Source organism: Erpetoichthys calabaricus, chromosome 6 (genome assembly GCF_900747795.2).
Source record: "Erpetoichthys calabaricus chromosome 6, fErpCal1.3, whole genome shotgun sequence".
Lineage (NCBI taxonomy): Eukaryota > Metazoa > Chordata > Cladistia > Polypteriformes > Polypteridae > Erpetoichthys > Erpetoichthys calabaricus.
Genome location: NC_041399.2, coordinates 140,929,204 through 140,945,363, shown reverse-complemented (window position 1 = coordinate 140,945,363; position 16,160 = coordinate 140,929,204). Strand labels below are relative to the sequence as shown.

The 16,160-nt window shown below is 39.6% G+C and overlaps 1 protein-coding gene across 1 annotated transcript in view; it reads right to left on the bottom strand.

Annotated features, from left to right (window-relative positions):
* The window catches only part of riok1 (RIO kinase 1 (yeast)), a 130,007-nt gene that overhangs the window by 84,688 nt on the left and 29,159 nt on the right, over window positions 1–16,160 (bottom strand). The window contains exons 7-8 of the mRNA XM_051929080.1: window positions 7,598–7,710; window positions 7,419–7,499 (exon numbers count right to left, since the gene is read on the bottom strand). Coding sequence (XP_051785040.1) covers window positions 7,419–7,499; window positions 7,598–7,710 — 194 coding nt within the window. The remainder of the gene's footprint in view (window positions 1–7,418; window positions 7,500–7,597; window positions 7,711–16,160) is intronic.

Below are 16,160 nucleotides of genomic sequence, written 5' to 3'. Positions count from 1 at the left end.
ATATATATATATATATATATATATATTATACACATACATATCTACATATCTATACATATTAATAAAAGGCAAAGCCCTCACTGACTCACTGACTGACTGACTGACTCATCACTAATTCTCGAACTTCCCGTGTAGGTGGAAGGCTGAAATTTGGCAGGCTCATTCCTTACAGCTTACTTACAAAAGGTAGGCAGGTTTCATTTCGAAATTCTACGCGTAATGGTCATAACTGGAACATGTTTTTTGTCCATATACTCTAATGGAGGAGGCGGAGTCACGTATCACGTCATCACGCCTCCTACGTAATCACGTGAACTGAAAACAAGGAAGAGATTTACAGCACGAGTCAAACGCGGGAACGAAGGTAAATGACGTTAATTTTTGAGTGTCTTTGAATACTGTGTACGCATACATATTAACACATGTGCAATTAAACGTGTGCATTTACGGGGTGATTTCTCAGGCTTAAAAGCTCGCCTTTTACTAAAAAGGTAAATGCAAAACTATTTTCAATCATTCTATGATCTGCTTCTCACAACTGAAGGCACCGTGGCTGATGTTACGTCACTTGATGGCCAACCATAAGCGTTACCTGGTAGGTAACCAGCCACTAACTTCACTCCCTTACGGGAATCAAACCTCTGAGGTTTTCTTTTGTTCTTAATTAAAATTTAAAAGCAATACTTCACCGCTGCTAAGCCCCTCTAGCGCTGACGTCTGAGGTTCGATTACCGTAAGCAAGTGCAGTGAGTGTGTACACCTGATGAGCCAAGAATAAGGGGGAAAGACGTGTCGCGTACTCTTTGCATTATTTGACAGTAAACTATTTTCAACCATTCTATGATCTGCTTCTCACAACTGAAGGCACCGTGGCTGATGTTACCTCAGTTGCTGGCCAACCATAAGCATTACCTGGTAGGTAACCAGCCACTCACTTCACTCCCTTACGGGAATCGAACCTCGGACGTCAGCGCTACAGGCAAAGCCCCTAAAATTGCGCCACGGCGTGTGGTTCGTTTATTTGACAACATGTAGATCGGGGTAATTACATTCCGCGCCACGGCGTGTGGTTCGTTTATTTGACAACATGTACATCGGGGTAATTACATTCACGGCATTCGTAGTCTGATTCACAATCTGATTGTATGGGTGGTTACCTACCAGGTAACGCTTATGGTTGGCCAGCAAGTCAGCTCGAAGTGGTCACTCGAGTGAAGGCAGCTTCACAAAAAAACAGATCGTTAACAAACTGTTATTGGTATATTTTCCATCAATTGAAAAAGGTTTTCTTTTCTTCTTAATAAAAATTTAAAAGCAGTACTTCGCCGGTGCGAAGCGCGTGGATTTGAGCGACTGACGCATACAGACATATTCATGAGTGCAGGTACTTCGGAAAGAAAGCACCATGTAAACCTAAAGTTTAAATTAAGTTCATAGACCTACAAAAGGTTGCCATTCATTTGAGGCAAGATTGCTTTTCTTCTGTACAACTATACGTTGCATTCTCAAGAGTGTGCTTGCACGGCTTCGGATATAGATATATATATATATATATATATATATATATATATATATATATATATATATATATATATATATATATGTATGTATATCTATATATAAATATGTAAGCTTATAAGTACTGCCTTACTTCTCTTTAAGAAAGGAAGATGTAATGATACTTGATTTAAACGATTCCACGTCTTCCTGGGTTTGCTTAGCTTATTGTCAATATCTTTACACGTTTTTTTAAGACTTATTGACTGAAACGGGCTTTCACGAAAAAAGTTAGGGCTTTGCTACAGGCTACACCCTCCACAAGTTAAGCAAGTAAAAATAAAATATATATTTCTGTTTTATTTAAACCTTTTAAGTTCGTATGCATAGCCCCATTTGGCTGTTTAATTTTTTTTTTCTTTCTTCAGTAATATTTAATCTCCTTAAAGAAAAAGAACATATCTATTTTACTTTTTTTGTATCTCTTTAGTAATATTTTAGTGTAAAAGGATAACCAGTATTTAAACCTTTTATGTTACTTTATAAATTTATTTTACACAATGTTGAAAAATTAATAAGAAAGCTACATATTTTGGCAGCTGCTGCTTTAATTTTCAATGAAATGAAAGAAGCTCTCCAAGAGAAAACGTCAATGAAGAAGAAACAGTTTGCACTATCTAAAAATGAGAAACCCTCATTTATAAAAGTTTGCTGCAGATGACTTAACTGAAAATAAATGAATAGTTCCTATGTGTATAATACATATTTATCTATTTTACTTATGCCTTTATTCCAGCAACTTGCAACATCTGAGGTACAATTTGTTACATTACTTTTGTTTTTTGCAGCACAGGCAGGTGAAGTGACTTCCTCAGGGTCACACAGTGGTGTCAGTACCAGGATTTGAACTGACAAGCTCCGGGTTTACTGAAATATTACTGAAGAAAGAAAAAAAACGAAAACGGGCAAATAGGGCTATGCATACAAATGTCCGTCCATCCATTATCCAACCCGCTATATCCTAAATACAGGAGCCAATAAGTAGATATGTATACAGTAATCCCTCGCTATATCACGCTTCGCCTTTCGCGGCTTCACTCCATCGCGGATTTTATATGTAAGCATATTTAAATATATATCGCGGATTTTTCGCTGCTTCGCGGGTTTCTGCGGACAATGGGTCTTTTAATTTCTGGTACATGCTTCCTCAGTTGGTTTGCCCAGTTGATTTCATACAAGGGACGCTATTGGCAGATGGCTGAGAAGCTACCCAGCTTACTTTTCTCTTTCTCTTGCGCTGAGTTTCTCTGATCCTGACGTAGGGGGATTGAGCAGGGGGGCTGTTCACACACCTAGACGATACGGACGCTCGTCTAAAAATGCTGAAAGATTATCTTCACGTTGCTATCTTTTGTGCAGCTGCATGTCAGCTCGAAGGGCACGTATTGATTTTTGCTTGAAAAACAAACTCGCTCTCTCTCTCTTTGTCTGCTCCTGACGGAGGGGGTGCGAGCTGCTGCCTTCAACAGCTTTGTGCCGTGGTGCTTCGCATACTTAAGCCAAACAGTCCTATTGATTTGTTTGCTTTTGTCTCTCTCTATCTCTGTGACATGATCTGCTCCTGACACGCACTCCTTTGAAGAGTAAGATATGTTTGCATTCTTTTAATTGTGAGACGGAACTGTCATCTCTGTCTTGTCATGGAGCACAGTTTAAACTTTTGAAAAAGAGACAAATGTTTGTTTGCAGTGTTTGAATAACGTTCCTGTCTCTCTACAACCTCCTGTGTTTCTGCGCAAATCTGTGACCCAAGCATGACAATATAAAAATAACCATATAAACATATGGTTTCTACTTCGCGGATTTTCTTATTTCGCGGGTGGCTCTGGAACGCAACCCCCGCGATGGAGGAGGGATTACTGTATATACAGTATATATATATATATATATATATATATATATAGATATATATATATATATACAGTATATATACAGTATATATATATATATATATATATATATATATATATATATATATATGTGTGAATGTATGTATGTATGTCTATATTTATATCTATATATATATATATATGTAGATATGCAAATTTGTATATGTATATATATATATATATATGTATATGTGGATGTGTATATGTATATATATGTATATGTAGATATGTGTATATGTAGATATGTATATATATGTATATATGTATATGTATATATATATATGTTTACATAACCTCTTCAACACACTACTTCTCCGCTGCGAAGCGCGGGTATTTTGCTATATGTAGATATCTGTATATGTAGATATGTATATATATGTATATATATATATATATATATATATGTTTACATAACCTCTTCAACACACTACTTCTCCGCTGCGGAGCGCGGGTATTTTGCTATATATATATATATATATATATATATATATATGACAGCAACACTCATAACAATGACAACACAATTACATATATATATATGTAGATATGTATATACAGTGGTGTGAAAAACTATTTGCCCCCTTCCTGATTTCTTATTCTTTTGCATGTTTGTCACACAAAATGTTTCTGATCATCAAACACATTTAACCATTAGTCAAATATAACACAAGTAAACACAAAATGCAGTTTTTAAATGATGGTTTTTATTATTTAGGGAGAAAAAAAATCCAAACCTACATGGCCCTGTGTGAAAAAGTAATTGCCCCCTTGTTAAAAAATAACCTAACTGTGGTGTATCACACCTGAGTTCAATTTCCGTAGCCACCCCCAGGCCTGATTACTGCCACACCTGTTTCAATCAAGAAATCACTTAAATAGGAGCTGCCTGACACAGAGAAGTAGACCAAAAGCACCTCAAAAGCTAGACATCATGCCAAGATCCAAAGAAATTCAGGAACAAATGAGAACAGAAGTAATTGAGATCTATCAGTCTGGTAAAGGTTATAAAGCCATTTCTAACGCTTTGGGACTCCAGCAAACCACAGTGAGAGCCATTATCCACAAATGGCAAAAACATGGAACAATGGTGAACCTTCCCAGGAGTGGCCGGCCGACCAAAATTACCCCAAGAGCGCAGAGACGACTCATCCGAGAGGTCACAAAAGACCACAGGACAACGTCTAAAGAACTGCAGGCCTCACTTGCCTCAATTAAGGTCAGTGTTCACGACTCCACCATAAGAAAGAGACTGGGCAAAAACGGCCTGCATTGCAGATTTCCAAGACGCAAACCACTGTTAAGCAAAAAGAACATTAGGGCTCGTCTCAATTTTGCTAAGAAACATCTCAATGATTGCCAAGACTTTTGGGAAAATACCTTGTGGACTGATGAGACAAAAGTTGAACTTTTTGGAAGGCAAATGTCCCGTTACATCTGGCGTAAAAGGAACACAGCATTTCAGAAAAAGAACATCATACCAACAGTAAAATATGGTGGTGGTAGTGTGATGGTCTGGGGTTGTTTTGCTGCTTCAGGACCTGGAAGGCTTGCTGTGATAGATGGAACCATGAATTCTACTGTCTACCAAAAAATCCTGAAGGAGAATGTCCGGCCATCTGTTCGTCAACTCAAGCTGAAGCGATCTTGGGTGCTGCAACAGGACAATGACCCAAAACACACCAGCAAATCCACCTCTGAATGGCTGAAGAAAAACAAAATGAAGACTTTGGAGTGGCCTAGTCAAAGTCCTGACCTGAATCCAATTGAGATGCTATGGTATGACCTTAAAAAGGCGGTTCATGCTAGAAAACCCTCAAATAAAGCTGAATTACAACAATTTTGCAAAGATGAGTGGGCCAAAATTCCTCCAGAGCGCTGTAATAGACTCATTGCAAGTTATCGCAAACGCTTGATTGCAGTTATTGCTGGTAAGGGTGGCCCAACCAGTTATTAGGTTCAGGGGGCAATTACTTTTTCACACAGGGCCATGTAGGTTTGGATTTTTTTTTCTCCCTAAATAATAAAAACCACCATTTACAAACTGCATTTTGTGTTTACTTGTGTTATATTTGACTAATGGTTAAATGTGTTTGATGATCAGAAACTTTTTGTGTGACAAACATGCAAAAGAATAAGAAATCAGGAAGGGGGCAAATAGTTTTTCACACCACTGTATATATATGTGTCAATCTATCTATGTATGTATGTCTAGATATATATAAATATATATATATATATATATATATAGATATATATATATATATATATATAGATATATATATATATATATATATAGATATATATATAGATATATATATATATATATATATATATATATATATATATATATATATATATATATATATATATACACAGTAATCCCTCCTCCATCGCGGGGGTTGCATTCCAGAGCCACCCGCGAAATAAGAAAATCCGCGAAGTAGAAACCATATGTTTATATGGTTATTTTTATATTGTTATGCTTGGGTCACAGATTTGCGCAGAAACACAGGAGGTTGTAGAGAGACAGGGACGTTATTCAAACACTGCAAACAAACATATGTCTCTTTTTCAAAAGTTTAAACTGTGCTCCATGACAAGACAGAGATGACAGTTCCGTCTCACAATTAAAAGAATGCAAACATATCTTCCTCTTCAAAGGAGTCAGGAGCAGAGACTGTCATAAAGGCAGAGGAAAATCAATAGGGCTATTTGGCTTTTTAGTATGCGAAGCACCGCGGCACAAAGCTGTTGAAGGCGGCAGCTCACACCCCCTCCTTCAAGAGCACAGAAAGAGAGAGAGAGACAGAGAAAAACAAGCAAGCAAAAATCAATACGTGCCTTTCGAGCTTTTAAGTATGCGAAGCACTGTGCAGCATATCGCTTCACTAAGCAGCTGCACAAAAGATAGCAACGTGAAGATAATCTTTCACTATACGTTGCATTTATATAAATGATTTTAATTCTAATAAAGTGAGGAAACTAATGAAATTTGCAGATGGTACTAAAGTTGGAAGGTGAGCAAATACTGGTGAGGAAACAAAAACTATTCAAACACTTGGATTATTTCAAAAACTAGACCAACAGCTAAAAATTAGTTTAATACAGGCAAACTCAGAATTTTACATGCAGACTAAACAGCAATCCTTCATTCAATATGGATGATGCTAACCCACTGGAAGCAACACCTGAAAGAGATAAAAGGGTTTTGTGCTGCCAACATTCTCAATTTACAGGAAATATGAGAAAGTAATTTAAAAGAAAAATAATATGTTAGTTTATACTACAAAAGTCTGTTATGTTGTTACTCAGCATTTTGCTCAGAACCAGGTACAGTGAAAATTAAACTTCTTTTACCCGAAAAAACAAATTTACAAAGTGACAAAGCCAGGTCTACAAAATTCTTAATATCATTCACAGGTTAATCTAGTAAAATTCTTTTTTATTTAAATAGCAAATTACAAACTTCAAAATACTATCAAAAATTAAGGAAAAATAGAGAACTTAAGAAGAAATCTAGGAAGGATAATGGAAACTGGAAACAAACTAAGTCATGTAGGTAAAACTGAAACCTTGATATTTTTGAAACCTGGGAAAATTTTAATTATTGGGGATATTTAGCTTTTAGCTAACAGAACTGGCCTGATGAACTAAATGATCACCTCTCGACTAAAAATTTCATATGTATTACATCTTTATTTAGGGCACTTGATGGGACTGTGAAGGTCAAGGGTGGACTAGCTGAAGCTGGAAACAAATTCTTTTCTGGGCAGGCACTTGGGACTGTGACGTGATTAACTCTGGGTTCCAACTTAAAGGAGGATTAAATCTGATTCATTATCGGGCTATGTAAGATCCTTAATACTTCCAAAAAGAAATCTCAATTGGGCAACCACACAAGTGTGGCATGAAAATACATAATACAATAACACAAATGCTTATTTTTTCTTTCTTGTTTGAATCTTGTATTACCTTATTAAATTTCTCATCTCTTTTTCAGCCCATGTTCTCACCATTTTTCTTGGATTGCCTTTGCAATAACCATGGCGAAACCTTTTTCAAATTTAAAAACAAAAGAAAACAATGATTAATTAAGAAAATATACATAGCATTTAAAGCAGGACAAAGAAAGATTCTGTAAGAAATTTTACCGAAATTCACCACTGACATATTTATCCCGGTCCTTAAACGTTAAAATTGAAGTCTTGTAAATCTTAATTGCTCGAGTTTCTCCTCTTGCTGTTGTTGCATAATACACATTGGCCTGCAAAAACATTTATTATGGAAACATTGATTTCTTAAACATAACACAGTATGTAATATCAAAGACATATTGCCACATTTAAAATGTATTTTACCATAATCCAATTTTTTAGCAGGAAAATGCACCACACTGGAAGCCACTCCATATCAACAACTGCCATACACCACCTCACATAAGGCATGGCCTGTTTTGTACCACAGAATGTTAGACTAGCTACCAAGCATTTCCAAAATATGTGCAAAGCCACATTGTGCAGTTCAGTTCACTCTCTCTTCCTTCTGAAACAGAGATTAAATTCTCCCCAGAAGAATATGTTTAATGCATTGTAAAATTCAAAACTTCTCATCTTTCAAAGTAAAATTGAAATCTTTGTTAATAATGAATAACCTCGAATGTCATACAAGGAAATATTCTGTGATGTCATAAAATGACACAAATCCAAGATGCAGATCGGGTAACATCCTAAATTGTAACAAATCATACATATGCATCAAAATACTGTATATGTATGGTACAGATCAAGCTACCATACACGTGCCAGGGCAACATGGAGGTAGCTTCTGTGCTGTCTACTAAGGCAGGAGCTCTGTCCATCACTTGAACAAGTTAGTGGGCCTTCATAAACAGACAGTGAAAAAGGAATTTATATGACCATATATAGTGGAATTTTTGGGCACAATCTCTGCTAAACTATGTACTTTATATCATCACTGCCTCCAATTCACCTTTATGACTGCAATTTGAATAGGGGCCATTATAATTGTCACAGTGCAACACAAGTCACACAGAATGTCTACAGCTGACAAGAGATGATGCCAATGATTTTTCCCCAAATGAAATTGTTATCACAAGATGCATGCTGAATACTACAAAAAAAATTTCAAAAACCTATCCGAGTTAACATGCGGTAGTGCACGAAAAAGCATGTTAATGCATGTCTCTGCATACACATTGGTATGACTCTAGTCAATGAGTAATATCAGTTTTGTTATAACATTTCCCAGCAAGACTTTCTAAATACTGAGCTTATATAATGCTTCCAATAAAAAAAAATTATTATCAAATGAAAAAGAACGGAGCAAATTCACACGTGTCATTAACTGTGAAGAGAGATAAAAGGTATACTCTCTGTAAAGCTAAGACAGAAATTGCAAGCCAGAACACCGATTATAAATGCAACTGCAATTAAAAAAATTAAAAATACATGTTTGCATTAGGGTAATACTGAAAACTACATGGCCAGAATAGAGCCACAATGGTTTACAGTACTGATGATAATCTATGCAGTACTGAAGTCAAATTCCAGCCACCTAATTTCATATAGTTTCCAAGGTTTCTCCTGTCTACCAGCAAGCCCGCGATTCTCAAAAGAATCGCAAATCCAAGAATGGCAATTACTTTCTGTTCCCTCCGATATTTGGAGGGATGTAATATCATGGAGGGTGGGTACGTCCCTCGTTTACAGGTCGTAGCCATACGGGCTCGTGTTTGTATTACTAATCGTTGAGCTCCTTCCATTTGGAGCCGTGACTCCTTTGCCTCTGCTGTGTCAGAAGCGCATTGTGGGCGCGTTCGTTCATTGTGTTTATTCATACGGGCTCGTCTTGTATTTCCGTTAGTTGAGCTCTTTCATTGTGGAGCCGTGACGTCTTTGCTTCTGGTGCGTCTGAAGCGCGTTGTAGGAGCCTCTGTGTATTGTTATTATCCATGCCGTCTCATCTTTGTTGTTCTGTGGCTGTGTCGTTAGGTAGACGTCGTTTACTGTTAGGAAGCATAATCCAACTTACATTTAATACTGAATTACCATTATGTGATTCACATATGCCACACTGACTGCTGGCACAGTGGATTAGAGCAAGTGTAGTTTACAAGTTGTGGTGTTTGGGTGCCACGTACTGACTCTGGGAAGTACAGGCTCGGTGTCGTATTACAGATCGTTGAGCTCTTTCCATTTGGAGCCGTGACTCCTTTGCCTCTGCTGACACGGACTGCTGGCACAGTGGATTAGAGCAAGTTTAGTTTACAGGTTGTGTTGTTTGGGCGCCACCTACTGACTCTGGGAAGCCGCTGGGTTTGACTTTGGGGCGCTGCGGCGCATTGCGCATGCGCATGCGCGTCGGTGCATCCACGGCACAGTGCGCATGCGCTCGGTGTGTCCGCCGTCCGTGCATAAATTAAACTGTCATTTAGTAATATAGATATATAATTTTTTTTTCCTGGTATATGTCGAAAGATGTAAATTTTAGGTTATCTGGTAGCTGTAAACTTACTCTATAAAAGTAAGTCAGAATGTGTGAGTGACCCTTTTAAGTAGATAGCGTCCCACCTTGTAACTGGTGCTTGTAGGAAATACCAGCAACCTGTATTGGAACCACTGGATTTGGAAAATTAATGAATCAAAATTATATACAATGCAAATTCTCATGTTATGGCTTGCACATTCAGAACATGATTTAGCCGATGCAATCATATTAGCTAGAATTCAAATTAAGTTGGTTTTATTGGTAAAATAAAAAGTCTGTGTTGGAATGACCTAGAGGCAAACTGTTTTTGTCAATACATTTTAAACCAAGAGTGGCCATATTTGTTCAACTTTGCACTGAAAATAAAATTAAGTCAATATTTCTGGGCAATAAACAGTATGTGTACAATTTCAATTGTACAGAACTCAGTACAAGACATTTGTTTATAGATCAAAAATAGCATAAGAACAATTTTATAGGGCACAGGCAGTCATAACAAAGCAGCTCATAAAAGAAGCCATTTTAAAAAAATAAACTTTTCCTTTTATACAATACCTCAACTAAAATGACACATACATCTGCAATATAAATTTAATAAACATACATGGTATTAGTATTTTTGCATAAACAAGCTTATCATTATATTATGTATATTGTGACGGACAGCCGGGGGGGCCTTTACCCCGCCTGAAGCCCTGATTATGGAAGGACATGGGGAGAGTGTAATTCCAGGATGGTTTCTACCCCGGACTGACAAGAGGGTAGCCCCCTTAGTTTCTAGTGGGCCACTGCCTGGGGGGCACATGGACATTTTCGGGACACTATTTGGCAGCACTTCTGCCACACCTGGAAGTGCTGCTGGAAGAAGCTCATTAGGCACCTGGAGTACTTCCGGATGCACTATAAAAGGGGCCGCCTCACTCCATTTGAGGAGTCAGAGTTGGCAGGAGGTGGACGAAGCTTGCCTGTAGGTGTGGAGGTGGAAGGAAGAAGACAAGAAGGGTGTCTTGTACTGGGTGCTTAGGTGCTTATGTACTGTGCTGTGGGGAGCAGGGAAATAGAGCTCCCCAGTTGTAAATAAAACTATATGTGGCATACTGAACTTGTGTCTGCCTGTCTGTGTTGGGTTAGGGCGAGCATATATACTCTGTGTGTGTGTGTGTGTGTGTGTGTGTGCGTGCGCATGTGTATATATATATTTATATATATAAAAATAAATAAATATATATATTGTAATAGACGGCCAGGAGCCCTGCCCCGCCAGGATGCCAGGAGGAAGGAGGAACCGGGAGAGCGGCGCCTCTTTTCCCTGGGTACCCGGCCGGTACTTGATCCCTGGGGGACAGCACTTCTGGGATAAACTGATGAATACACACATACAGTGGGGCAAAAAAGTATTTAGTCAGCCACCAATTGTGCAAGTTCTCCCACTTAAAAAGATGAGAGAGGCCTGTAATTTTCATCATAGGTATACCTCAACTATGAGAGACAAAATGAGAAAAAAAATTCAGAAAATCACATTGTCTGATTTTTGAAGAATTTATTTGCAAATTATGGTGGAAAAAAAGTATTTGGTCAATAACAAAAGTTCATCTCAATACTTTGTTATATACCCTTTGTTGGCAATGACAGAGGTCAAACGTTTTCTGTAAGTCTTCTCAAGGTTTTCACACACTGTTGCTGGTATTTTGGCCCATTCCTCCATGCAGATCTCCTCTACAGCAGTGATGTTTTGGGGCTGTCGCTGGGCAACACAGACTTTCAACTCCCTCCAAAGATTTTCTATGGGATTGAGATCTGGAGACTGGCTAGGCCACTCCAGGACCTTGAAATGCTTCTTACGAAGCCACTCCTTTGTTACCCAGGCGGTGTGTTTGGGACCATTGTCATGCTGAAAGACCCAGCCACGTTTCATCTTCAATGCCCTTGCTGAAAGAAGGTTTTCACTCAAAATCTGACGATACATGGCCCCATTCATTCTTTCCTTTACACGGATCAGTCGTCCTGGTCCCTTTGCAGAAAAACAGCCCCAAAGCATGATGTTTCCACCCCCATGCTTTACAGTAGGTATGGTGTTCTTTGGATGCAACTCAGCATTCTTTCTCCTCCAAACACGACGAGTAGAGTTTTTACCAAAAAGTTCTATTTTGGTTTCATCTGACCATGTGACATTCTCCCAGTCCTCTTCTGGATCATCCAAATGCTCTCTAGCAAACTTCAGACAGGCCTGCACATATACTGGCTTAAGCAGGGGGACACGTCACTGCAGGATTTGAGTCCCTGGCGGCGTAGTGTGTTACTGATGGTAGCCTTTGTTACTTTGGTCTCCGCTCTCTGCAGGTCATTCACTAGGTCCCCCCGTATGGTTCTGGAATTTTTGCTCACCGTTCTTGTGATCATTTTGACCCCACGGGGTGAGATCTTGCGTGGAGCCCCAGATCAAGGGAGATTATCAGTGATCTTGTATGTCTTCCATTTTCTAATAATTGCTCCCACAGTTGATTTCTTCACACCAAGCTGCTTACCTATTGCAGATTCAGTCTTCCCAGCCTGGTGCAGGTCTACAATTTTGTTTCTGGTGTCCTTTGACAGCTCTTTGGTCTTGGCCATAGTGGAGTTTGGAGTGTGACTGTTTGAGGTTGTGGACAGGTGTCTTTTATATTGATAACGAGTTCAAGCAGGTGCCATTAATACAGGTAACGAGTGGAGGACAGAGGAGCCTCTTACAGAAGAAGTTACAGGTCTGTGAGAACCAGAAATTTTGCTTGTTTGTAGGTGACCAAATACTTATTTTCCACCATAATTTGCAAATAAATTCTTTAAAATCAGACAATGAGATTTTCTGGATTTTTTTTCTCATTTTGTCTCTCATAGTTGAGGTATACCTATGATGAAAATTACAGGCCTCTCTCATCTTGATAGATAGATAGATAGATAGATAGATAGATAGATAGATAGATAGATAGATAGATAGATATCTACATACATACACATCTATGTGTATATATATGTAGATATGTAAATAGGTATATGTATATATATGAGTCTGTATGTGTATATATATATATATATATATATATATATATATATGTGTGTGTAGGTATGTATGTATGTGTGTATATGTATGTGTATATATATGTTGATATATGTATATGTATATATGTAGATATGTGTACATGTAGATATGTATATATAAGTATATATGTTTATGTATATATATGTTTACATAACCTCTTTAACACACTAATTCTCCACTGCGAAGCGCGGGTATTTTGCTAGTACATATATATACATACTGTATATACACACATATATACACACATACACACACATATATATATACACACATACATATATATTGTGATATTTGCCCGGACACCACCAGTCGGAGACCACATCTTTATACAAAATCTTGTCTTTATTTTCTTCTCCACAACACAACACAGTCCCACACAACTCACAGTGCCTCTAGCCCCAGTCACCCTTCTCTTGGGCCTTCTCTGTCCTCGTCCCTGGGCCACCTGTCCTCTCTCTCTCCAGGAGCTTCATCCTGCTCCTGCTCCCGACTCCAGCTCAGTGATAGGAGGGAGGCGGCCCCATTTATCCTCACCCAGATGAGCTCCAGGTGCTCTACCTGACGTCACGTCCTGGTGTGGCCTCCACGGACTTGAGCCTCCCTGCTCCCCTTCCGTGGCCCTCTTCTGCTCCAGGGCGGTTGCCCCCTCATGGCCTGGAGGACAAATATGCCACCTCTGAGTCCCTCCAGGCGTCCCGGCCGGGTCTGACCCCCAGCCATGTACGACAATATATATATACACACATACATATATATTGTGATATTTGCCCAGACACCACCAGTCGGAGACCACATCTTTATACAAAATCTTGTCTTTATTTTCTTCTCCACAACACAACACAGTCCCACACAACTCACAGTGCCTCTAGCCCCAGTCACCCTTCTCTTGGGCCTTCTCTGTCCTCGTCCCTGGGCCACCTGTCCTCTCTCTCTCCAGGAGCTTCATCCTGCTCCTGCTCCCGACTCCAGCTCGGTGATAGGAGGGAGGCGGCCCCATTTATCCTCACCCAGATGAGCTCCAGGTGCTCTACCTGACGTCACGTCCTGGTGTGGCCTCCACGGACTTGAGCCTCCCTGCTCCCCTTCCGTGGCCCTCTTCTGCTCCAGGGCGGTTGCCCCCTCGTGGCCCGGAGGACAAATATGCCACCTCTGAGTCCCTCCAGGCGTCCCGGCCGGGTCTGACCCCCAGCCATGTACGACAATATATATATACACACATACATATATATTGTGATATTTGCCCAGACACCACCAGTCGGAGACCACATCTTTATACAAAATCTTGTCTTTATTTTCTTCTCCACAACACAACACAGTCCCACACAACTCACAGTGCCTCTAGCCCCAGTCACCCTTCTCTTGGGCCTTCTCTGTCCTCGTCCCTGGGCCACCTGTCCTCTCTCTCTCCAGGAGCTTCATCCTGCTCCTGCTCCCGACTCCAGCTCGGTGATAGGAGGGAGGCGGCCCCATTTATCCTCACCCAGATGAGCTCCAGGTGCTCTACCTGACGTCACGTCCTGGTGTGGCCTCCACGGACTTGAGCCTCCCTGCTCCCCTTCCGTGGCCCTCTTCTGCTCCAGGGCGGTTGCCCCCTCGTGGCCCGGAGGACAAATATGCCACCTCTGAGTCCCTCCAGGCGTCCCGGCCGGGTCTGACCCCCAGCCATGTACGACAATATATATATATATATATATACACACATACATATACATATACACATACATACATACATACATACAGTACATATGTGTATATATATATATATATATATATATATATATATATATATATATATATACACACACATATAATTATACATTCACACACAGACATATATATATAGTGGAATAAGAACTTGTTGGTGCCGACTCGACACAGACTGACAAGGGAGGCACAGGTGAAAATGAAAACAAAAGATTTATTGTGGTGTTCTTCAGCCATGGGGCACGTCTTCCCCGTGTCCCACAGGCCCTACACAGTCCCCAAAACACACACCAAAGGAAAACACCCAAAAAACCACACTCTTCTTTCTCCACTCCTCCCAGGCAGCTTTGTCCTCCTCCTCCTCCTGATTCTGGTGCGCCTCGAGTAGTGTCTGCAGGCTCTTCTTAAAGCCCACCCTGGAAGTGTTTCAGGTGATAATTAACCTAATTCAGGCTGCACTTCTGGGTGTGGCTGCATTCCAGCCCACAAAGGCTCGTTAAGCCGTGCAGCTCCCCCTGATGGTGGCCACACAGCCCAACAGAGATAAGCTCCGGTGTTCCATGATTGTGGCCCTGATGTAACCCAGGGGGGCTGCCACCAAGTGTTCCGGGGGACATAGTTTGCACACCATGGCTACTCCACCGGATCCAGTGTCAAAGGGGCGTCCCACCCGGGCATGGGTCCTGGCCCTCCGCCACAATATAAGAAGACGTAAATGTAAACATGTTTTATTCTTTTCACCATGGAAACCCATTTTCAAACTTACAGTATATTTGATTCAACTTTTGTTAGACCTACACACATCACTTTTCTGAAAACCTATGTCACAAATGTTCATTCTCATGCATACGTTTGTATGCACATTATATGCATTTACTTTTCTTATAAACATGTATTTTGTGGTTTTACTGTTTTTAAATGTATTTTTTCATTAATATTTTACATTGTAGGTATAACAGCTATTGACTGTGACTTTAAAAATCAACCAATCAGTCATTAGACTGGTTGACAACTACTCCTCTAATGGCATAAACCAGTATTTAGTCCAGCTTTCTTAAGAATTTTGAGTAAGATGAGACTACTACCAACAAACAAGCTTCTTCCAGTTAAGAATTATTGTAGGCAATAAGATCTCAACATTCTGGAATCACACTTTATATCATTACAAATTTGTAGTTTACAAAGAACAATATTTCCTTCACACTCCTCCTCTGTCATCCAACATATCTTCAAAATGTGAAAATTAACAACCACAAAGATTTTTCTCAAATACACAATGTGTGCTAATCACCTATTTCAAAGTGAAAAAATCATAGACCCAAACCCCCTCCTACCATGACAAGCTAATGAAAATGCATTTGCTGCTTTCAAAATGTCAGAGAAAACAAGAAAACAGCTCATGGTCTTTTAAAACTGAATGGCAAACT